The 23,365-nt window shown below is 53.4% G+C and overlaps 4 protein-coding genes across 4 annotated transcripts in view; 1 reads left to right on the forward strand and 3 right to left on the reverse strand.

Annotated features, from left to right (window-relative positions):
* Nucleotides 1–2,938, reverse strand: part of EMWEY_00010600 (hypothetical protein, conserved) — a gene marked incomplete at both ends in the record, with an annotated part of 3,253 nt that extends 315 nt beyond the window's left edge. Inside the window, 4 exons of the mRNA XM_013482706.1 lie at nt 174–473; nt 593–754; nt 963–2,264; nt 2,863–2,938. Of these exons, the coding sequence (XP_013338160.1) occupies nt 174–473; nt 593–754; nt 963–2,264; nt 2,863–2,938 (1,840 nt within the window). The remainder of the gene's footprint in view (nt 1–173; nt 474–592; nt 755–962; nt 2,265–2,862) is intronic.
* Nucleotides 2,939–4,767: 1,829 nt separating this feature from the next.
* EMWEY_00010610 (hypothetical protein) lies at nt 4,768–9,717 on the reverse strand (the record flags this gene model as incomplete). The annotated part of the gene is made up of 1 exon (XM_013482707.1): nt 4,768–9,717. The coding sequence occupies one exon, from the start codon at nt 9,715–9,717 to the stop codon at nt 4,768–4,770; it is 4,950 nt and encodes a 1,649-aa protein (XP_013338161.1).
* A 1,585-nt stretch (nt 9,718–11,302) lies between these two features.
* Nucleotides 11,303–14,556, reverse strand: EMWEY_00010620 (hypothetical protein, conserved; the record flags this gene model as incomplete). The annotated part of the gene is made up of 4 exons (XM_013482708.1): nt 11,303–11,697; nt 11,922–11,998; nt 12,691–12,785; nt 13,150–14,556. The coding sequence occupies 4 exons, from the start codon at nt 14,554–14,556 to the stop codon at nt 11,303–11,305; spliced, it is 1,974 nt and encodes a 657-aa protein (XP_013338162.1).
* Nucleotides 14,557–15,994: 1,438 nt separating this feature from the next.
* On the forward strand, nt 15,995–22,349 carry EMWEY_00010630 (hypothetical protein, conserved; the record flags this gene model as incomplete). The annotated part of the gene is made up of 6 exons (XM_013482709.1): nt 15,995–18,059; nt 18,292–19,158; nt 19,717–19,911; nt 20,238–20,554; nt 20,703–21,929; nt 22,194–22,349. The coding sequence occupies 6 exons, from the start codon at nt 15,995–15,997 to the stop codon at nt 22,347–22,349; spliced, it is 4,827 nt and encodes a 1,608-aa protein (XP_013338163.1).
* Nucleotides 22,350–23,365: the final 1,016 nt, after the last annotated feature.

Consider the following 23,365-nt stretch of genomic DNA (forward strand, 5'->3'; position numbering starts at 1 on the left):
GTTGCTGCTGCTACCGTACTGCAATTGTAATGCAGAGGCGAAATACAAACTGAAGCTCAGCGACACAGCTGTGCTGCTGCGCTGGAGCTGTAGAAAGAAATTAGGGTTTAGGGTTTAGGGTCTGCACCCTCCTTGATGTCCTGCACCAAACAAACACTGCGGTGAGTACAGACCCGCTGCTGCTGCTGCTGCTGCTGCTGCCACGGCGGCGCAACTGCGCTCCTTTGGCGCTGCAGCAGCAGTTGCTGCTGCTGCTGCTACTACTACTGCTGCTGCTGCAGCTGCCGTTTGTTGTAAACACTCGAGTACAGAGTTGAGGTGTACGCACACCTCAAACAACCAAGGGCAACAGAGGCGGCAAACGGCTGCTGCTGTACTGCTGCTGCTGCTGCTATTGCTGCTGCTGCTGCTGTACTGTTGCTGCTTTTGTTGCGCCTGCTGCTGCTGCCATGCTGTTGCCGTTGTTGCTGCTGCTGCGCTCCAATAGCACAGCAAAAGCAAAGAACAAAACAGAAAGGAAAATCCCACAGAAACGGTGTTGCTGCTGCTGCTGCTGTTGCTGCTGCTGCTGCAGTTCGTGTGGTGTACGTACACCCCATGTGGTGCGAGCTCAATGATAGTACGCTATAGCCAGTGCGCTTTCTGTCGTTGCTGCTGCTCCTGCTGCTGCTGGTCGGTGCTGCTGCTGCTGCTCCTCTTGTCGGTGCTGTTGCTGCTGCTGCTGCTGCTCTTGCAAGTGCTGCTGCTGCTGCTGCTGCGGGTAGAAAATACATTTAAACCACCCACGAAGCCGGGAAAACAAAAAGTCCGACTACCGCCGAACGACTCTCCTGTTGTTGGTGCTGTTGCTGCTGCAGCAGCAGCTTCTACTGCCGCTGCTGCTTTTGCTGCTGCTGCTGCTGCTTAGCAGCGTATGTGCGCTGCAAGGTTAAGAGTGTCTTCTGGAGACAGAGGATTATGACGGGTAAGAAAAGCCTCTGTCTCCGTCAAGGGCAGCAAATACAGCTGTTGCTGTTGCTGCTGCTGCTGTTGCTGCTGCTGCTGTTGCTGCTGCTGCTTGGTGTGCTGTTGCTGAATAAGAAAACGACCTGTTGCAGCTACTGCCAGTGTCTTTGCGTGCTGGGCAGCTGCCGAGGGGCCTTTAACGGCAGCAGCTCTAGCAGCAGCAGCAGCACTTGCTGCTGCATGCCTTGCTGCTGCTGTTGCTTCCCCTTGACCAATGCAGCAACAGCAACCTAAGAGAGGAGGAGACCCTAACACAAGGTCTCCTCTGCAGCGTGCTGCTTCTTGTGAGCCACAGGTCTCCACGCATGCAAACGGCCAACAGCCGCAAGGGTGCAGCAGCAACAGCTGGTGCTGCTGTTGCTGCTGCTGCTGCCCATTATCCTCCTCCTGCTGCTGCTGCTCCTGCTGCGGATGGCGCAGCAACAAACAGGACTCTTGCTGTAAAAGTGGAGCAGCCAGCCAAGCAGCAAACTCGGCGTTGCTGCTGCTCCTGCTGCTGTTGCTGTTGCTGCTGTCAGCAGCCACACTTGCTGCTGCAGCAGCAGCAGCAGCAGCAAGTTGTTGCTCTATCCCCAAGAAGCCAATGCTACCAAGAGCTGCCTGTACACCCGAGAGTCCCTCTTCGTTGCTGTCAGCAGCATTAGGATGTACGTACACCTCAAGGTCTCCATCGCTTACCATCAGTGTTGTTTCTACACCCACACCACGCTGCTGCTGCTGCTGTTGTTGTTGTTGCTGCAGCTGCTGTTCCTGTTGCTGTTGCTGGGACTGCAAAGATGCCCTAGCTGCTGCTGCTGCTGCAGCTGGAGCAGCAGCAACGAGCCCACACTGTTCTGCTTCATGTTGGGCGACGAGTTGCTGCTGTGTTCCCGTTGCTGCAGGGTCAATCCTAGCAGCAACCTCTGCTGCTGCTGCAGCAGCAACAGCAGCAGAAGCAGCATCTGGTAGGGTTTCAATGGAGCTGGTGATACTGCAGCTTCTGCTGCAGCTGCTGCTTCTGCTGCTGTTGCTGCTGGCTGCTGTAGCGAGTATCCCGTCTGCTGCTGTCCCAACGCCAGCAGCAGCACCACTAACAGCACCAGCAGCCGCTGCTGCCGCTGCTGCAGTCTCTGCCTCAATAAGAGACGGAGGTGGAGGAGCAACAGCAGCAGCAAGCTCAAAGGAAGCAGCAGGAGAGGAGTTGCCCGATATAACTTCCTCTATACCTAAGCTTACTCTCCTTGGCAGCAAACCCTCGCTGCAGCAGTAAGGTGTCTCCTCTGCATGCAATACACATAATTACATACTCCTGCAGATGCTGTTGCTGCTGTTGTTGCTGCTGCTATTCATACTAATGATGCTACAGCTTGTACTGCTCTGCTCTCACTGCTAGTGCTGTTGCTGCTGCCAGTTCTGCTACACTAGAGACTAGTGCTACTGTTGCTGCTGCGGATAACGGAGGACAGAAACAGCAGCTTTAGACTCTAGTGTAGCAGAAGCAACAACAGCAGCAGCAACAGCAGCAGCAGAAGCAAATGCAACTAAAACATAGTTAGCATAACAACTAAAAGACAAAATAAACGAAAGAAAACAAAAAAAAGACATCAAGGGCAGCAAAACCCACACCACAGCAGCATCTGCGTTGCAGCAGCAACAGTGGCAGCAGCTGCTGCCGCAACAACAGCAACTGCAGCAGCAGCAGACAAGGCAAAACCGTCGCTCCATCATGCTTCACATAATTAGCAGCAAAACAGCAGCAGCAACAAAGGACACGACCGATGTCCACACCCTCATCGACAGGGGCAGCAGGAGCAGCACGGCAGCAGCAGCACAATCAGCAGCAGCACCATCATCATCATCATCAGCAGCAGCAGGTACCTGAAAGGGGAAGATTCCATAGGTAATTTCCTCTTTCAAGACAGCCGCTATTAGCGGCTTCAAGAGAGAATGGCATTGCCGGTCCCTGTGGGGGCTGGATCCCCAAACCCTAAACCCTAAACCCTAAACCCCAAACACTAAACCCTAATTTATGCCCCCAAGGCAGCAGGCTTGTGTGAATAACCCTTAGTAAAGGGTTAGGGGGAAACAGAGGCTTAAGACAAGCAAAAAGAAAAAGAGAATAGCATCGACCTGCTGATGCTGATGCTGCTGCTGCTGCTTCCTGCTGCCGCTTGCAGGACCAGCGCTACATTGGTGCTGCAGCAGGGTTTATGACGCCAGCAGCAAAACCCTAAAAAGTGTAACAGAAGGGAAAACAACGAAAGAAGAAGAAAAAACAGACAGACGAAACAAAAAGAACTCCAGAGGGATTCTCTGCTGCAGCAGCAGCTGCTGCTGCTGCAGTTGCACCAACTGCTGCTGCTGCTGCTGCTACTGCTACTGCTGTGAGTAGACCATTGATTCACAGCGCTCTCTTGTGGGTTACAGCAGCAAATGGACTATTTTCGTGTCTCTATGGTGTATAAACAACGAACCCCAAATAAATAATTAGTTATTAATAAATAATAAAACAAATAAAAGAGAAAATGCAGCAAAAGAGCAGCAAAACGACAGCAGCAAACCCTCCTCCCTCCCGCTCCAGGGGCGGATTCACCCCAATGGTGTAAAGGTGAAGAAGGCGCTTTTTTCTTCTTTTCCCCCAAATTCTAATGAATTTGAACACAAATAAACACTAAACATAAACATAAATTCAACATTACACCCCTACAAGACAAAGAATAGCACAAGAAACCCCATAGGAGACCGTCTCGGGGTTTCGTACGGTTTAGGATTTAGGGTTGAGGGTATAGGGTTTTCAGGTATAATAAACCCTCGGGTTGTCACTGTCTTAGGGGGGGAGACAACAAACGATACGTCAAATTTGTTTATTTTTACGTTTATTTTTATATTTTTGTCTATTTATTTATTTATATTTACATTTTGGTGATGATTGATTCTTCTTTGCCTCCGGTGCATGTGCAGCTCATAGAAAAGGGTCCACTGGACACCCCACCAGATAGACGAAACAATCCAGATATTTTTTGTTAATTTACTCATTTTTATTTATTTATTTGCCTTTTGAATTAGGCTGTTTACTTTCTTATTCATTTATTTAGAAATAAAGGGCAAACACATACCTGCCGCCCATTAACCCCAAATCTAATACTAATATTACTAATAAAGCAGCAAAACACACCCCTCTTATCTCCTACTGAGGCTTAAGGCTTGAAAATTGGGGCTTAGGATTTAGGGCTTAGAGTCTAGTGTTTAGGGTTTAGTGTCTACGGCTTAGGGTCTAGGGCTTCGATCCTAAGATTCAAACACTCAAGAAACGCCAGACCCATAAGGTTTCCAGATTAGGGTTTCCGGTTTACGATTCAAACCCTCGAAGAACCTCAGACTCGCTGCTGCTGCTATCGCTGCACGCAGCAGCAGCGGCAGCACGTGGTTCTGTTACAGATACTGCTTCAGCCATATATAAATAGCCCCATCTGCAGCAGCTGCTGCAACAGCAGCAGCAACAACAGCTGGAGAACTGCAGCAACTGCTGCTGTTGCTTCCGCTGAGGCACTAAAGCATCTTTTGCTGCTGCTGTCTGCATGCACTACTACTACCTAAAATTAGGCAGCAGTCGACCCCTGTGGGGTGGGGTGCGTGCAGCAGCAGCAACTACTGCAGCAACAGCTGCAAGAGCAGCAACAGCAACAGAAGCGCTGTTGTCTGTTTCCCCATATGGCGGCAAAACTGCTGCTGCAATTCGCCCCTCTAGCGCCGCTTTTGCTGGTGCTTCTACTGCTGCTCTTACTACTGGAAGTGTCGCTGCTGCTGCTGCTGCTGCTGCAGCACATAATTCCTTCTCATTGCCTCAGGGGGCAACAATTCTCTCCTTGGCGAAAACAAGCAAAAGAGAGCAGCAGCTTCCTCCGTGTTGCTGCTGTCTCCCAGCTGGAGCAGCAGCTTCGGCTTCTGTTTCTGTTGGTGCTGCTGTTGCTGTTGCGGTTGCTGTTGCTTCTGCTGCTGCTGCTGCTGCTGCTCCACTTCACTATCGTTATTCGAGGAGTTTCGTGAGCTGCCAGAAACGCTAAGAGCGCCATGGCGGTTTGGCCGCTGCAGCCAATGATGTAACCACTGGTCTGCTGCCGCACCTGCTGCTGTTGCTGCAGCATGTGCTGCTGCAGGTGCTACTGCAGCTGCAAGGGCTGGTAGAGGTGGTACTGCCCGTGTTGCTGCAGGTGCTGCTGCAGGTGCTGCTGCTGGTTCTGCTGCTGCTGCATGGGCTGGTAGAGGTGGTATTGCTGGTGCTGCTGCAAGTGCTGCTGCATGTGCTGCTGCATGTGCTGCTGCTGCTACACAGGCTAGTAGAGGTGGTACTGCTGGTGCTGCTGCAGTTGCTGCTGCTGCAGATGCTGCTGCCGCAGGTGCTGCTGGTGAGGCTGCTGGTGGTGGTGCTGCTTCAGGTGTTACTGCTGCAGGTATTACTGCAGGTGCTGCTCCAGATGCTGCTGCAGGTGGTGCTGCAGGTGGTACTGCAGGTGGTTCTGCAGGTGGTTCTGCAGGTGCTGCTGCAGGTGCTGCTCCTTCTGGTGCTTCTATATGTGCAGCAGCAGCTGCTGCTGCTTTTGTTGTTGTTGCTGCCGCTTCTGTTCCTGGTGCTTCTTCTGTTACTTTTGCATCTTGTGGTGCTGCCGCTTCTTCTGCATCCGCTGCTGCTGCTGTTTGTTTTGCTGCTGCTGCTGGTCCCGTTACTACAGATTCTGCTGCTGCTAGTTCGGTTGGTATTGCTAATTCTGATAGATCTGCTGCTGCTGCTGTTGCTGCTGCTGTTGCTGCTGTTGCTGCTGCTGTTGATAATTCTGCAGCTGATGATAATTCTGCTGCTGCTGTTAATTCTGTTGTTGCTGCTGCTAATTCCGTTGCTGCTGTTAACTCAGCTACTGCCCCTGGTTCTGCTGCTGCCGTTGATTCTGCAGCAGCTTGCTCTGCCGCTGCTCCTGCCATTTCTGCTGCTGCGGTTGCCTCCGCCTCTACTGCTGTTACGGAATTTGTTGCTGCTGCTGTTGCTAATTCTAATGCTGCGGATTCTTTTGTGACTGGTTCTGCTGCTGCTGGTTCTGCTGGTGTTGGTTCTGATGGTTCTGCTGCAGTTGCTGAATCAGCTGCTGGTGATCCTGCTGCTGTTGCTGAATCAGCTGCTGCTGAATCCGCTGCTTCTGAATCTGCTGCTGCTAAATCTGCTGCTGTTGCTGAATCTCCTGTTGCCGATTCTGTTGCAGCTGCTTCTGCTGCTGTCTCTGAATCGGCTGCTGCTGCTGCACTGGAGGCTTCAGCAGCAGGTAAATTGTTTCGGGGCAGGTTGCCACACGGCAAGACAGCAGCAGTAGCAGTAGCAGCAGCAGCTGCTGCTTCTGTTGTTGATGCTGCTGCTTCTCGTGGGGAACTGCCGGGGCAGCAAGCATCAGGTGCATGCACACCTCCAGGAGCTACTGGAGGCTGTTGTGCTTCTGTATCTTCCGCTGCTGCTGGTGCTGCTGCTGCTGGTGCTGGTGCTACTGCTGCTGCTTTTATTGCTCGTGCTGCTGCTGCTGCTGCAAGTGGGTTGCATGCATAGCCAGGATAGCCACTAGGCGAGCGTGCCTCAAGATATCCCGAGAGAGCGGCGGCAGCAGCAGCAGCAGGCACTGCAGCTGCTGCAGTTGCTGCTGCGTTGTGTGGTGCATATGTTGCTGCACATGTTCCTGCATGTGTTGCTGCACTTGCTGCTGCTGGCTCTGCTGCAGTTGGTGCTGCAGGTGCTGCTGCTGCGCCACAGCCTACAACCAGTGGGAGCTGCTGAGGGAGTTGCTGCTGCTCCGGGTAGGGAGGATTAACGCTGCGGCTTGTGCCCCTATTAGGCGCGCTGCTTCTGCTGCTGGCCAAACTGTAACTCCTGCTGCTGCTGCTGCTGTTCTTGCTGTCGCTGCTGTGGGGAGACGCGTCACCCCTGCTGCAGCACACACTTCTTTCAGAAGCATGCCTGCTGCTGTTTCTGCTGCTGTTGCGGCTGTTGCTGCCGCTAGTCAAAATGAAGTACTGTGTCTGGCACTGCTGCTGCTGTTGCTGCTGCTGTTGCTGCTGCTGTTGCTGCTGCTGTTGCTGCTGCTGTTGCTGGTGCAGCAACTGTTGCAAGCCGTTCGCACCCTGCCACGGACCTCCTGGAGAACCTATGCTACTGTTGCTGCTGCTATTGTTCTCCTGCATTGTATGCTGGTGCTGCTGCTGCTGCTGAGCTTTGCTGCTATCACCAGCTGCAGCAGGTGTGCAGGTTTCTACTGCTGCAACAGACACCCCCAAAGCTGCTAATCGCAGCTGCAGCAGCTGAATGGTGCGCTGCTGCTTCTCCATCGTCTCTTGCTGCTGCAGCAGCAGCTGCTGCTGCCGCTGCAGTACCTCTCGCTGCTTTTCGCACGCCGAGCAGCGGCTCCGCTCTCCCTGCTGCTCAGTGATGCCCCTGAAGCGCCTGATGTTGTTGTTCTTGCTGGTGCTGCTTTTGCTGCTGCTGCTGCTGTTGCTGCTCTTGTTGCTGGTGTATGTGCAATGGCTGGCTCCTCTGCTGCTGCTGCTGCTGCCGATACCTTCGTCTCTGCAAACAGAACGCAGTGAATCCTGCAGATGGTGCTGCTGCATATGCTGCTGCTGCTGTCGCTGCTGTTCTTGCTGCGTTGCAGCCTCTTCCATTTGTTGCTGCTGCTGTTGCTGTTCTGCTGCTGCATCCGTTGGCTTGTCGTGCTGCTGCTGCTGCAGCACATTGTCTTTTGTTTCCTCATCACTTGTCCACAAGAGACTGTCTCCGCAGCAGCAAGAGTTGCTGCTACTGCAGCAGCAACTGCTGCTGCTGCTATAGGGGGCTGTCTCGTCGCATGTGCTGCGGCTGCTGCCACGCAACCCAAAGGTGCAAAAGCTTCTGCTGCTGCTGCTGCTGAAATTGCTGCAGCTTTTCTTCAGCGCAGCAGATTCCTGCACCAGCAGTTCCTCTTGCAGCCCCGAACTGATTTCACCTGCGTTGCTGTTGCTGCTGCTGCTGTTGCTGTTACTGCTGCTGCTGCTGTTGCTGTTACTGCTGCTGCTGCTGTTTGTGCTGCTGTGGTTGTTGTTGCTGCTGCTGCTGTCGCCATGGTCTCCTTTTGCAGCCGGCTCCAATTGGCCAAGAGAGCAATCACCTGCTGCTGTGGTTGTTGTTGCTGCTGCTGCTGTTGCCGCTGCTGCTGTTGCTGCTGCTGCTGTTGCTGCTGCTGTTGCTGCTGCTGTTGCTGCTGCTGTTGCTGCTGCTGTTGCTGCTGACGGTGTTGCTTTTGCTGCTGCTGCTTTTTCTGCTGCTGCCTTTGCTGCTGCTGTTTTTGCTGCTGCTGTTTTTGCTGCTGTTGCTTTTACGGCTGCTGTTGTGGCTGCTAGTGGTCTAGCTGCTGCAGCCTTCGTCGATGCTGCTCTCGCTGCTGTTGCTCTGGTTGCTGCTGTTTCTGGTGCTGCTGCCTTTGCTGCTGTTGCTGTTGCTGCTGCTGTTGTTGTTGCTTCTGTTGTTGTTGCTTCTGACCTTGTTGTTGCTGCTTTTGCTGCTGCTGCCTTTGTTGTTGCTGCTCTCGCTGTTGCTACTGCTGTTTTTTCGGTGGCTGCTTTTGCTGCTGGAGCCTTTGGTGGTGCTGCTCTTGCCACTGCTGCTCTAGATGCAGCTGCTTTTGCTGCTACTGCACTTGCTGCTGTTGCTGTTCTTGCAGGTGCTCTTGCGGGTGCTGCCTTTGTTGCTCTTGCATTTGCTGCTGCTGGTTTGGAAGGCTCTGCTGCTGCTGCTGCTGGCTGTCCCGCCGATGTGGCTGTTGGTGCTTTCGGTTCTCCGTCAATTGCTGCTGCTGTTTCCGTTGTTGCTGCGGCTGTCCGTGCTGCTGCTGTTCTGGTTGCTGCTGTAATTTTTGCTGCTGCTCTTTTCCCTGCTGCTGTTTGTGCTGTTGACGTGCTAGTGACTTGCTGTCCCTTACATCTGTCTGCTGCAGTTCCACGTGCTGCTGCTGCTGCTGAGTTTGCTGAAGCTGCTGCTGCTGCTGCTACTACTGATGCTGGAGCCTCTTGAGAGACGCGCACAAAGACAGGCTTGCCTTGGAAGGTGCAGCAGCTGATGCTGCTTCGGCGCTGCTGCTGCAACAGCTGCCGCTGCTGCCGCTGCTGCAGCTGCTGCAGTTGCCCCTGCTGCTCTCGTGTGAACTGCAGGCCCCCCCTATGGAACATGGGTTCCCCTACTGGCCTCTTTGTTTGCAACCCTGCTGCCGTTGCTGCAGCAGTAGCTGCTGCTGCTGGTGGTGCAGCTGAGCGGGCAGCAGCATGAGCACGGGGGTCGAAACATCGTCGAGCACCGGCAGCAGCAGCAGGAATGCTCTCTAAAGTCGCAACAGCAACAGTGTGTCTCTGCCACTTTCCACTGCCGCTGCTGCAATCTCTGCTGTAGCTGCCAGTGCAGCAACCGCCACTGCCGTTGCTGCTGCTGCTGCACCAATCGCTGCTGTTGAAGGTTTCTACAGTAGAATCCCCTCTGGGTTGCTGCTGCAACCACAGGTGGGCAGTGTGAGAGGGTAGACAGGCATGCTGCGTCTGCGTCTGTGGCTGCTGCTGCTGCTGTTGCTGTTGTTGCTGCTGCTGTTCCTGGTGCTGCAGTTGCAGACGCTGCAGCATCAGCTGCTGCTGTTGCTGATACTCTTGAACAGAGACAGGCCGAAGTGTTCTGGAATCCATCAAGGCTGTTCTCTCTGCAGCAGCCGTTGCTGCTGCTGATACTGATGCTGCTGTATTGCTGCTGCTGCTGTTGTTGTTGCTGCTGCCGCTGCCAGGATCAATTAACTGTAGGGGGGCCTCAATGAAGGAAGTTGTCTAAAGCAAAAGAGAAGGGAAAAAGCTGCAGCAGCATTCAATGCGTCCACAAGCCCGTTGCAGCGGCATCAACAACGGCAACTGCTGCTCCTGCTGCTGCTACTGAAAGGATGTTACTCTGCTGTCGTAGCTGCTGCTCCACCGCTCTATCAGCAACACACAAGCGTGTAATAAAGAGTGCAGCTGCAGCCGCTGCTGCTGCCGCAGTAGCAGCGGCGGCAGCAGCGGCAACAGCGGCAGCAGCAAACCTGGGAGCCCCTAACCCCGCAGCAACCGGCAGCGAAAGAGAAGCAACAAGTAAATTATAAATTAATGTTTAAACAACGAACAAAAAGACAGAAGAAGACAGGAAGGCTGCTGTTGTTGCTGCTGCTGCTGCAAGAGCTGCAGTAGGGCTAGCGGTGCTGCTCTCGAGTCTAGCAGCGACGGCAGTAGCAGCAGCAGCTGCTGCTGCTGTCACGAGCGCCACTGCTGCTTCTTAATGAGTCGATTTTGTAACTGTTTAATTTGTTTAATTAAGTTTAGCTGCATTAGCATCTACTGCTGGTGCTGCTGCTACTACCACTACGGGCTCCCGCTCCATCAACGACGGCTAGCGGCTTGAACACTTAAACCTAAACCCTACAATAAACCCTTAACCAAAACCCTAAACTATAAATCCTAGGCCTAGAACCCTACTTGCCAGTCTAGTATCGATTGACAGGATAAACGCTAAACCCTCGCTGTAGTATTAATATCTAACGGCGTGCCGCTGACGACTCGCAAAGCCGTAAACCTTTAACCCTAAACTCTAAACCCTAAACCCTAAACCCTAAACAATAGGGGTTGAATCCTACGCCTAATCTTTTAGCCCTCGAGCTGCAGGGGTAAGCGCAATCTCCCTTCGTAGCAGATGACCAGTGGTTAACCACTCCTCCAGCCCCTAGGGTTCATTGTTTTAGGGTTTATGGTTTAGGGGTCTGCAGCGAAGTCTCTGAGCTGCTGCAGCAGACCTGCTGCACAAACAGCAGCAAGGTCCTTACTCAAATTCTCCCCAACAGACTGTTACCGCTACTACTACTACTCCTGCCGCTGCTGCTGTTGCTGCTGTTGCTGCTGTTGCTGCTGTTGCTGCTGCTGCAGATCTGCTCGGTAGACAGCAGCAACTCCTTGCCTCTCTGCTACCGCTACTACTACTACTCCTAGTACAATAACTACTACTACTTCTGCTGTGGTTGCTGTTACTAGTGCTGCTGTTGTGTTGCTGCTGCTGCTTCGTCTCGTGGTGTTTCTGTTGCTGCTGCTGTTAAATGCATGAGGAATTTTTATTATTATTGTTAGTGTTTCTTTATTATTATTATTACTCTATATTTACATGTATTAAGTGCCGCCACTTTTTTGCTATTAAGACAGCAATTGTCTCCTTCTCAGCAGCAGCAAAAACAGCAGCAGCAGCAGCAGCAGCAAATTTTTAATCTCCTCGACAGCTAAAGTTAAGTCGCAACTGCTGCAGCTGCGAATACACCTCAAGTAGCCGCTTCTGCCAATACCCCACACGTGCCTCCTTTTGCTGCAGCACAAATTTAAGTGTCGCTTCTACTCGCAGCAAATGAGGTAAGCAACGCACAAAGGCAATCAACTCCTGCTCCTGCTGCTGCTGCTGCTGCTGCGCTTGCTGCGGCTGATGAGTTGGATGTAACAGCAACGGATGAGGAGGCGATGCAGCATCGTCTACAGCGCTACTGCTGCTGCTGCTACAAGGGTCATGCTTAGCAGCACCGGCAGCAGCGCCACCTGCAGCAAGCTTTGTTGCTGCTGATCTCGACGCAGGCAGCACAGGTGTGTAGTAGAGAAGTTTGGGAACACCTGGACCAGCAGCAGCAGCAGCAGCAGCAGGTAAGCAGCAGTAGCATCAGCGCACAACAGCGGCTTGTCATGATCTCCCTGTCCTTTTGCATGCAACAGCAGCAGTGGTAACAGCAGCGGCAGCAACAGCAGCAACACCAACGACATCAGCAGCAACAGTAAAAGGAGCAACAGAGCAGCAGCAGCAGCAACAACAGCAGCAGTTAGGTGTTTATGCGGGGTACCATGAAGGGCAAGTCGTGCCGACCCTGAGAGAATTAAAACGTCTCCAGATCGCAACACCACTGGAATTGGAGTCTCCCTGCAGCAGCAGTAGCGGCAGGAATGCAATGGCAGCAGCAATGCAACGGCAGCAGTACTGGCAGCAACCGCACGAGCAAAAAGCAGCATCACTAGCAGTGCCAGCAGACGCAGCAGTAATAGCAGATCCAGCGGGTGCAGGAATACGGATAGTACCGCTCTGCAGCAGCTGAATCAGCAGCAGCAGCAAAAGCAACAGCAGCAGGAAAGTCTGTTTCTTACTGGCGAGTATTGCCCCCAAGAAGAAAGAGACAAGGAAGGCCTAAGCTGCACGTACATCCGAATGCAGAAGCGACACACAGCAACAGCATCAGTCGTGGTGCTGCTACTGCTGCAGCACTAGCAGCAACGGAACAGCAAACGAAAAGCAGCAGCAGCGGCAGACAACTTAAAATGAACACTTCACCCGATGCAGCAGCTGCTGCTGCTGCTTCAAGTGGCCGCAGCACGACAAGCAGCAGCAACAGCAGCAACGGTCGGAGTGCTAGAAAGGAGCAACCACTGTAACAGCGGCAGCTGCAGCAAACCAGCATCAACAGCAAGCCAGCAACAGCACCAGCACACCACCAGCAACAGCAGCATCAGGATCTGCAGCTAACGAGCATCATCGCCAGCAACCAAGCAGCAAAAGCAACAAAAGCAACAGCAGCAACAGTTGCAGCAGCAACAACAGCAACAGCAGCAGCAGCAGACCTGATGGATATAAGAGGAATGATGGTATCTGTCTCTGCATCATCTTTATGTCCCCTTAATCTGTCTCCTTGTCTATATACATTTACTAAAGCCATCTGCATGCAGCAGCAGCAGCAGCAGCAGCAGCAAACCATACAATTCCTCCTGCTGTTGCTGTTGCTGCTGCTGCTACTGCTGTTGCTCGAAAAGGTGATTAGCGCTGTTGTGCGGCTTCTGCTTCTGCTGCTGCTACTTGTAAATTGTTGCTGTTGTTGCTGTTGCCGTTGCTCCTGCTGCCGTTATTACTACTCTTGCTGCTAAATCTGCTGCTGCTATTGTGTTGTTGTTGCTGCTGATGCCATTAATGTTGTCGCTACTGCTGCTACTACTACTACTATTGTTATTGCTGCTGCTGCTCTTATTACCATTGTTGGTGTTGCTGCGGCTGCATCCACAGCAGCAACTGTGAGGTCACCTTACCTGAAGCTTCGCAGCTAATTCTGCTGGTGCTGCTGCGGCTGGGGCTGCTGCAGCGCGTTGCTGCTGCTGCTGCAGGGCTGCTGTCTGCAGAGCCCACCCAGCAATGCGGTGCAGCACAGGGGGCAGAGGCGGGCCGCTGCTGCTGCTGCTGCTGCTGGTGTTGCTGCTGCTGGCGTTGCTGCCTTTGTTGTTGTTGTTGCTGCTGCTGTTGCTGCTGCTGGTACGAGAGGTGCTGCTTCTACTGTTGGTTTCCTCCAAATCCTCCCGCCGCCGCTCTTGCTGCTGCTGCTGCTGGTTATAATATGTGCGGCTGCCCCAGTTATAGACTTGCGAGCCAATAGAAGACCAGCGCAAACCTACGGGGGGAGGCAGCAGCACCAGCAGCAGCTGTTGCAGTGCTGCTGCTTCATCCGCAGCAGACTCAGGGACTTGCTGCTGGCCCGACACATGCGAGCTGCTGCTGTTACTAGGCCTCGGAAGCAGCAGCGCCGTCGTATTAGAGTTTATATGCTGCTGCAGCAAAGGCAAGCGGCTGCATTTATGGGGAATAACCGCAGCGGGAGCCGATGCTGCTGCTGCTGCTGGTGATACTGCTGCTGGTGCTGTTACTGCTTCTCCTGTTGCTGTCGCTGCTTCTGCTGACACTGCAGCAGCAGAGGCATTTCCTTCCGCTGTGGAGTCCTGAGTCTTGGCGCTACCCAACTGTTGCTGCTGCTCTTGCTGCTGCTCTTCCTGCTGCTGCTGCAGTTGTTGGCAGAGGTTACAGACAGCAGGGGGCCGCAGCAAAGAAGAGAATGCTTCATCAGTCAGCAACAGCTGCTGCTGCAGCGACAAAACCCCTGGCAGCAAAAAGGCCCCAGGGCAATGTGGGAAAGCATACACAGGAGGAGTTGCAGCAGCAGCAGCTGCTGCTGCTGCTGCTTCTGCTGCTCCTGCTTGTGCTGATGCTGAGGGAGACAACGCACCGCCTCCGTCTTGAGCAGCAGCAGCAACAATTGCTTCTGCTGCTGCTCTAGCTGCTGCTACCGCTGTCTCAGGTAAGCCTGAGGAGACTGTGTTGCTGTTGCTGGTGTTGCTGCTGCTCGCTGTTGTTCTTGCCAGTCCCTTCTTGTGCCGGCGTGCAGCAGCAGCGGTAGCAGCAGCAGCTGCTGCTGCTAGAGGCAGCTCATCGAATTGCATGCACTGCCCACGGAGGCCACTCAGCCCAACGATCCTTCCATCTACTTGCTGCTGCTGTTCTTGCTGCTGCTGATGGTGATGATCTTGCTGCTGCTGCTGCTGCTTAAGGATCATTTGTGCGAGGTCCATTTCCCTTAATTCAACTTCTGCTGCTTTAAATTGATCTACTAGAGGGTACGAAGACGAAGGGGGCCCCCCAAGGGGCCCCCCGGGAACTGATGAAATCATTGCTGCGGCATGCAGCAAATCATTGCTGCTGCATGCAGCACGCAGGATCTAATCTAAGACCAAAACCCTAAGACCTAAAGCCTAAAGCCTAAACCCTAAACCCTTAAGCCTCAAACCTTCACGCTGAACTCTAAACGGGAAATTCTCAGGCAGAAGTCATGGACCCTAAACCCTAAACCCTCATCGCCGCGAGCCCTAAACCCCAAACCCTAAATCCTGGGATTTTGATATTAATTTTAATCTCCCTCTTCCCGAATTGCCGCCAAGTCCTCATAACCGCTGCTATGTGCCCTGGGGGGCCCCATGTCAAGGGGGGCCCCCATTTGAAGGGGGCCCCCTATCGATGGGGGCCCCCTGTCTTTCTTCCCTTGGGGGCCCCCTTGTATGACGAGAATAAAACGGGCTAAATCATCCTATAATGTTTCATTTTTTTATTGTTTCTCTATTCATTTGTGTCATTGCTGCGTGCTGCTGCTGATGACGATACTGAACTCCAGCAGCAGCAGCTGCTGCTGCTGCTGAACTGCTGCAGCTGCTACTACGCTGCAGCGGCTGCTGTCCCTGACTATTTGATTCCTTATAGAAAAGAAACTATTTGCTTTAAAGTATTTAAGGATATTTTAATTATTTCCTTGTAATTCTCTATTTCTATAGGGGAAGAGGGGGGAAAAAGGCGCAGTAAGTTTGCTGCTGCTTCAGCTGGTGTGGAGCCATATAGAGAACCTGTATAAAGAGATTGGGGCTGCTGCCGCCGCTCCTGCTGCTGCCGCTGCTGCTGCCGCCGCAGCTACTGCTACCGCTGCTGCTGCCGCCGCCGTCTCTGCTCCTGCTGCTGCTCGCGTTGCTGCTGCTGCTGCATTAGCAACAGCAAGCGGGTCACCTAGCAGCAGCAGCGGCAACTGCTTGCATGCAGAGGGACAAAGGAGGGTGAGCATACACTTTAAGGGGGGAAAGAGGAGAAAAAAGAAAGAAACAACAAATAAATAAACGCAAGAATTCTATAAAATGTAGTAAATACACTAAATCTATTTGTATAAATATAATCATTAAATAAAAAATTAAATAAATGCATAAATAACTAACTAAATAAATAAAATAAAGAAAGAAAGAAAACGAAATGCTACAAAGGAATCGTAAAGTCTTCGGAGGCTGTTAGCTGCAAATCCCCTTAGTTACTTTACGCAACGCATATTACAAATATGCAGCAGCAGCAGCAGCAACTGCAGCAGAACCTGCAGCAGGAAGAACTGCAAGAGCAGCAACTGCAACAGCAGCGGAAGCATCTGAAACAAACTTGGGCCCCGTGCCTCTCTTCCCTGCATGTGTCTGGCTGCTGCCCACCCCCTAAGGTTAGGGTTTAGGGTTTGGGGATTAGGTTATACGGTCTAGCAGCAGAATAGTAGTCTATTACTCGCAGCAGCAGTAGCAGAGCCGGAAAATGAGGCCATCGGTCCGGCAGCAGCAGCAGCAACAACAAAGCTGCAGGCACGCCCCCCGTGTGTCCTATAGAGACACCGTTAACCGCGGCAGCAGCAGCAACCCCAGCAGCAGCGACCACAACAACAACAACAACAGCAACAACAACAACCCGAGCAGCAGCAGCAGTAGCAATGACGACAGCATCCCCAGCAGCAGCCCCAGCAGCAGGAGCAACATGGGTGAGATACTGGTGTTGCACAAGTTCTCAAGAGGAGAGCTGCGGAGACACGAGACGCTGCAAGGTGTTGTGCTGCAGCAGCTATCTTCGGGTGTACAGGCAGCCGCTGCTGCCTTTGTGCTGCCATGCCCATATAGGCTGCGTCGGCAGCTGCAGCACGTTGCTGCAGCCCTGCAACTGCAGCTGCAGCTGCAGGAGCAGCAGGAGAAGCAGGAGGAGGAGGCGCAGGATATGGAGCAAAGTGAAACTGATAGCGTGATATACAATGCAGTAGCAACAACAGAGGCAACAGCAGCAACAGCGGCAACAGCAGCAGCAGATGCAACAGTGACAGGAGAAGATGCTACAGCAGGAGATGAGCCGGACACATCCAGTGAGGGGGACCCAGCCGCAAGCTGCAACCCACCTACTTCTGCTGCTGCTGCTCTGAGCAGCAGCAGCGCATCCACAAAATGTATCTGCCTTTTCGGAGCTCGCAGCAACAGCAGCAGCAGCAGCAGCAGGGGAACAACCGAAGAGTGCAAGTGCTGCTGCAGTGACTGCAGCAGCAACAACGAGAGTCCATCTGTAGCAGCATCAGCTGGATGCAGTAGCAGCAGCAGCAGCTGCTGCTGCTGCAGCAGCTGTAGCAACTGCTGCAGTGTTGAGCTGCGCTACAGTGAAGGCCCCAGGATAAGCGACTTGTGCTGCATTCAGCGGCATCCGCACCCGCATCTGCAGCAGCTGCGGAAGCAGCAGCGGCTGCTGCTGGTTACTTCTGAAGGGGGATTGGTTTCCGTGACAAGACACACCAAAAGAAACATCAGCAGCAACAGCAGCAACAGCAGCAACAGCACCAGCAGCAGTAGCAACGTGGTGCAGGTGAAGGGTGTACGAGTTGGCTGCAGCGGCTGCGCATACACCGCAGCAGCAGGAGATTCATACGCCCTTATTGCTACTTCTTGTGGTATCTTTGGTTGGGGGATATGCAGCAAAGGGGAGCTTCTGCAGCAGCAGATGCTGCTGCAGCAGCCGCACCAGCAGATGCAACAGCAGCAGAAGGGTGTAAAGTGGTGTTTAGTACCTCGTTTCCTGGTGCCTGTGCGTCTCCGCCGCAGTGTTGCTGCTATAAGCTGCAGCACGCAGCACGTTGCAGCCGCAGCAGCAGACGGTAGCTGCTTTACATGGGGCAGCAACTTATGTGGGGAGCTAGGTATCGGCAACACCAGCGGTTTGTTGCTGCAGCCGCAGCAGCTGCTGCTGCAGCAACCTGTTATCCAAGTTGCTGCAGGAGAGGGATTCACAGTTGTTCTTACCGCGCTTCCTTCGGCTGCTGATGCTGCAAGTGCTGACCCTTCTGGTGTTGCTGCCCCTGCTGCTGATGCTACAGTAGCAACAGCAGCCGCAGTAGGTTCTGTCTGGGCCTGGGGCCTGAACTGCTACGGCCAGTTGGGGCTTGGTGACACAATGCCCCGCTATTCGCCACAGCAGATCTTGCATGCATCCTACAGCAGCAGCAGCGGCAGCAGTAGCAGCGACAGCAGCAACGACAGCAGCGACAGCAGCAACGACAGCAACGACAGCAGCAGCAGCAGCAGCTGTTTGAGCATAAAAGCAACACAATCACTTCCTCCAGTTCTGCAGGTTGCTGCAGGAGATGGTTTTGCTGCGCTTCTAACACACGAGGGCGTGCTTTTACTGCAGGGACGCCCTCCCTCGAGGTGTACAGACACTACACTGCAGCAAGTCTGCAGCAGAAGCAGCAGCAACAGCAGCACCAATTACAGCATCGGCTGCTGCTGCTGTCAGAACGGCAGTAGCAGTTGCACTGGGCTTCTCGCTGCTTCCAGCAACATGACTGTCCCCAGTAAGCTGCCGCTGTTGCTGCTGCTGTTGCTGTTGCTGCTGTTGTTGCTGTTGCTGCTGCTGCTGCCTTTGTTGCTGCCTTTGTTGCTGCTGCTGTTGCAGCTGCTCTGGTTTGCGTTTTTAAATAAGCTGCTGCGTTTCCAGTGGTGGTGATATTGTTGTTGTTGCGGTTGCTCTGCTGGTCACCGCTGCTGCTCTCACGGCTGTTGCTGCTGGTTCTGGTGCTGCTGCAGCGGAGCTGGGTTTTGGGAATAGCTTCCCGCTGCGCTTCTCTCGCGTTGCATGCGGGGCATCGTCGCTGGTGGTGTTTGCTGCTGCACAGCTGCAGCAAGTGCTGCCGCAGCTGCTGCCGCTAGGGGGTGGGGGGCGGCTGCTGCTGCGGGTCAGCGGCCTCCCAAGGATTCAAAAGCAGCAGCAGCAGCCCGAGGAGCAGCACGTTTGCTGCAGCTGTTGCTGCTGCGATAAACGTGGGCAGACAACGCCAGAAGAAAGCAGCAAGAGGCCGGCGAGACAGCCCGCGCTGCTGCTGCTGCGGCTGCTGTCCACCCCGAACAGTCGGCAGCAGCCGCAACAGGAGCAAGAGCAGCGGCAGGAAGAAACTGTGGAGGTGCTGTTGAAGGCTTGGCTAGTTGGCGAAGGGGAAGTTGTTTGCTCCAGTCCTGTGCTACGGGCAGCGAAGGAGACAGCCAGCTTTAGCTGCTGCACCTCCTTGTTTGATGCAGATGCTGCTGCTGAGTCGTCTTCACCTATTAACCATAGATGTTCTTGGGACGAAGCAGCAGCAGCTGCTGCAGCTGATAGTCCTGCTGCTGCTGCTTCTACAGTTGACGGCGCTGCTGCTGCTGCTGCGGACGGTGGCTGTGCGGGAGTGAATGGAGAGGAACCACCGCAGCAGCAAGAGTTGCAGCAGCAGCAGCAGCAGCAGGATTCGCAGCAGCACTGCACAGGGTGGGTCTTCTTCGGTGGCGGCGCTGCTGCTCGGCTGCGACGGGCAGCAACAGCGAGCCAATACATCAAGACTCTTCCCGCTGCTGCCGCTGCTGCTGCTGCCCCAGGAGAGTGCTGCAGCAGCTACCCAGTGCTACCACTAGGCCCTCGAGGTTTAATTGTAAATCCCTGTAGCAGTAAACAGCTGCTGCGGTGGCAGCAGCTGCAGCAACTAACTGCAGCAGAAAAACCAATAGCAGCGACAATCCAGGTTAGGCACTAAAGCTAGCTAGCTAGCTAGCTAGCTAGCCCGCTAGCTAGCTAGGGAGACAGACGGGGACGCAGAGAGGCCGAGAAAGAGACAGCTTTTGTGCTTTTGTTTATTCCCTGTTGCTCTTGCTGGTTACTCGATTTGTTTACGGTTTGGGGTTTAGGCGTTAAATGGTGCTTTACTTATTTATTTATTTATTTATTTGTTTCTTTATTGATCTATTTATACTTCAGGTGTCTGTTGACGCGGACCATTGGTCTGTCTCTTCTGCTGCTGCTGTCTCCTTTTGCTGCTTCCCCGAGGGAGTTGTTTCTGTTGTACCCCCAGCTGTCTCAATTGAAGGCACATAAACCCTAAACCCTAAACCCTCAGTTTTCTCTATAAAGGCTAAACCCTAAGACCTCACTTTGCTCTCCTAAACCCTAAACCCTGCACCCTAGATTTCTGTGTGTATATGTAGGGGGTGTCCCATTGGAGATTTTATTGGATCGGCCGATCCCCGAGGGAGTCAACTGCGAAGGGGCGACAGTTCGCTTCTCCGTCTCTTTGGAGTCCTCCGAGCAGCAGCAGCAGCAGCAGCAACAACAACAACAACACCGACAACAACAACAACAGCAACAACAACAACAGGGGGAAGAAGATGGCAGCTGGGGGTGTATAGGGTTTGTTCCTGCTGCAGTAGGCCCCCAAAGAAATCTGCTGCTGTGCACAGCTCCTCCTTTTACTGAGGCGGTCTTGTCGCGCTGTCTCCTCAGGGTCTCCGCCTCCCTTAATGGAAAGTCCCTAAACCCTAAACCGTAACCCCTAGTCGTGCCATCGAGGGAAAGGATTTTAAAGGCCACCACTACGCTTGGATGCTAGCTGTTGCTGCACAGTCAGCAGCAGCTAGCTGTCTCTTCCAGCTAGCTAGTTCGCCGTGTCCGCCAGCTAGCCAGCTTCATGTAACTGGTTTAGGGTTTAGGGTTTGCTACGTGTGTACAGGGGAGTGTTTTACTGGTTCTAGTAGTTTAATGAGTTTATTATCTCCTTCATCATTTACGGTGTCTCCTCCTGTTGGCCCCTCGGGGTGTCTCCTTTCTCTCTCCATAACAACACCGCAGCTTCAGTCCTTAAGTCCTACCGTGCTGCAACGCTTGGAAGACCACATGAACAACAGCAGCAATAGCAAAAGCGGCAGCAGCAAAAGCAGCAGCGGTTGCTGCTGTCTTGTTGTTCATCCTGATGGCAATCAGCAGCGAATTGATGCTGCGATAAGAAAAGGAAAGGTGGAGATAAGCATCCCTCCTATATTTCTTGAGGTGTGTTCCTTCTGCTGCTGCTGTTGCTGCCCATGCTACTGTGGATAATGCGATTGCTACTGTGCTTGTTAACTTTGCTTCTACGGTGATTGTGCTGCTGCTGCTGCTGCTGACAAATAGTACTATTTGCCCGTGTCTTCGCCTGCAGCCAGAGGAGACAACAGGAGAAGACCAGCAGCAGCAACCACAGCAGCAACAACAGCAGCATCAACAGCAGCAACAACAGCAGCAGCAACAGCAGCAGCAACAACAACAACAACAACAGCAGCAACAACAGCAGCAGCAGCAGCATGAGCAGCAACCCGCCGAAGAACAGAACACATTTAAGTGCAGCAGCAACGGGGTGTATACGCTGCAACTATTTCTTTCCTTTAATGGCATCGAGTTTAGCAGCAAACCAACAATCTTTGAGGTGTATAGGCAGCTTCAAGCAGACCAACTGCTGCTGTTTACAATACCCAATCCACCTGCTGCTCCTGCTGCTCCTGCTGCTGCTACAGAGCCCGAACCCTCAGAAATCGCTGCTGAACCTAGTGAAGAGGCAGCAGAAGGATCAATGTTAGCAGAAGCATCTGCAGCTGCATCAGCAGCAGCAGCTGCTGCTGCTGCTATTGCCGGTGCAGATGTGCAGCAAGTTGATGACGAGGCAGTGTTGAGTAGCGGGACTTTTGCTGCCGTGCTGCTGGAGTGTGGGGTGACTGTACACTTTCCTTGCTTCCGGCTAACTGTATTACCAGAGGCTCCTCCTGCTGGTCCAGCTGCTCCTGCTGCTGCTGCTCCCCACCACCGCGCCAGCAGCCACACCGCCGCCCCCCGTGAGAGTAGTGCGGCTCCCTCGAGCCATTCAGCTGCTGCAACGTCCGGTGCAGCAGCAGCAGCAACAGCAGGAACGTCATCGACGGCGGCAGCAGCTGCAACAGCAGCAGCAACTGCTGCTGCTGCTACTGCTGCAGCGGCAGGTGGCATGGATGCTTCTGCAAAGGGAGAAGGGGAGGAACCCGCCCCGCTGCAACTGCTGCTCCCTGCTGCCTGCAGCAGCAAAGTGCAGCAGCAGTTAGCAGCCCTCTTTGAATCCAACAGCCTCCGCTGCAACAACAAACGGGGTGCCTCACGAGACCGAACAGGAAGAAACAACACGAAGAAGACAGCTGCTGCTGCACCAGGGGGAGGGGCCCCCAAGGGTGCTGCTGCTGCTCCTTCTGGTGCTGCAGCAGGCAACAAAGCAGCGACTAGCGACAAGCAGCAAAAGCAGCAGCAACAGCAAAAATCAGGGAAGGGGCAGCAGCAGCAACAGCAGCAGCAGCAACAGCAGCAGCAGCAGGAGCAGCAGCAGAAACCAGAAACTCCGGAGGAGAATCTCCAGAAAGTCATCGTGGTACGAAGTGCCGCCCTGCTAGGGTTTAGGGTTTAGAGTTTAGGGGCATAGCCAATGCTTCTTATCTCGCTGCGCGCTTGCATTTTCTTCTGCGCTGCAATCATAGAGTTGGCATCTTTAGGTTGAACTGTCATTGCTGTTTTATTGCTGCTGCTGCTGTTGTTGTTGTTGTTGTTGTTGCTGCTGTTGTTGTTGTTGTTGTTGTTGTTGTTGTTGTTGTTGTTGTTGTTGTTGTTGTTGTTGTTGTTGTGGCTGCTGCTGCAGTGCGAGCTGCCAGTGTTAAAGGGCAGCAGCGAGGGTCATAGCCTCTGCACTTTAGAGTTGTCAATCGACGGCCTTCATTTTGTCCCCGTGGCAAGTGGAAGGACTCTGAAACTTAAGAGTAAGTGCAGCAGCAGCAACAACAACAAGCAGCAGTAGCAACAGCAGCAACAGCAACAGCAGCACGAGCAGCAGCAGTAGCATAAGCAGCAGCAACAGCAACACAAGCAGCAGCAACGACGGCCACATCTGTTGCTACTCAATCTCTATTTGTATAGCGTTGCTGCTTCTAGCGAGTTGCTGCCCAAACACGTGCCGCGGCAGCAGCAGTAGAAACTTGCGAATTCTGCTCTTGTCGCTGCTGTTGCCTAGGATGCTCAGGAGCAACTCGCCAGTGCAGTTTCTCTTTCCTATTGGTTTGCCGCTGCTGCTGGTGCTGCTGCTGCTGCAGGAGAGCTAGTTGCTGCGGAGGCAACAGCAGAAAAGAAGTGAAGAAGGCAACGCAGCATATGCGCATTCGATTTATCGGCCAAGGTCCCTAAACCCCTGAGCTCTGCAGTATCAGGTAGCCAAGTCGCATCTACCCCTTGTGCCTCTAACGAGCCACCTTCCTCGCTGGCAAACAGGCAATCTGCTGGCCAGGTAGCCAGCTACCGAAGGTACCTAGCTAGCAAACCGGCTGGTTACCTGCCTGTCTAGCTAGCTAGACACTCACCTCCCTAAGTACCTAGCTACTATCTAGTTAGCTACGTAGCTAGCTACCTAGATAGCTAGCGGTTTGCCGGTGGGAATCAGCCGAACACTTGGTAAAGACTTGGTAACAAGGGTTTAGGGTTTAGGGTTTGCCGCCAAGACAGCTACGGGCCTGCTAAAAACAAATAGTGCCACAGCATGAGCAGAGCTTGTGGGTAGCTCTTCCCAGTTAGCTAGCTAGCCACTGCTAAATATTCACGGCTAGCTAGCCACGGCTAGGTAGCCACGACTAGGTAGCCCGTTGTAATGAGCTAGCCTTCCGCAGGTAGCCGGATAGCTGAGGCATTGCCAACAACAGAGCACACTGGCACGTGCTCCTCCAGGGAACAGCTAGGTGGCTAGCTAGCTATCTAGCTAGCCTCATTGCTTGATCGTTTGCTAGTTATGGGCAAATTACGCTCGCCGTTTGGCCAACTAGCTAG

Source organism: Eimeria maxima, genomic scaffold, assembly GCF_000499605.1.
Source record: "Eimeria maxima Weybridge genomic scaffold, Emw_scaff72, whole genome shotgun sequence".
Lineage (NCBI taxonomy): Eukaryota > Apicomplexa > Conoidasida > Eucoccidiorida > Eimeriidae > Eimeria > Eimeria maxima.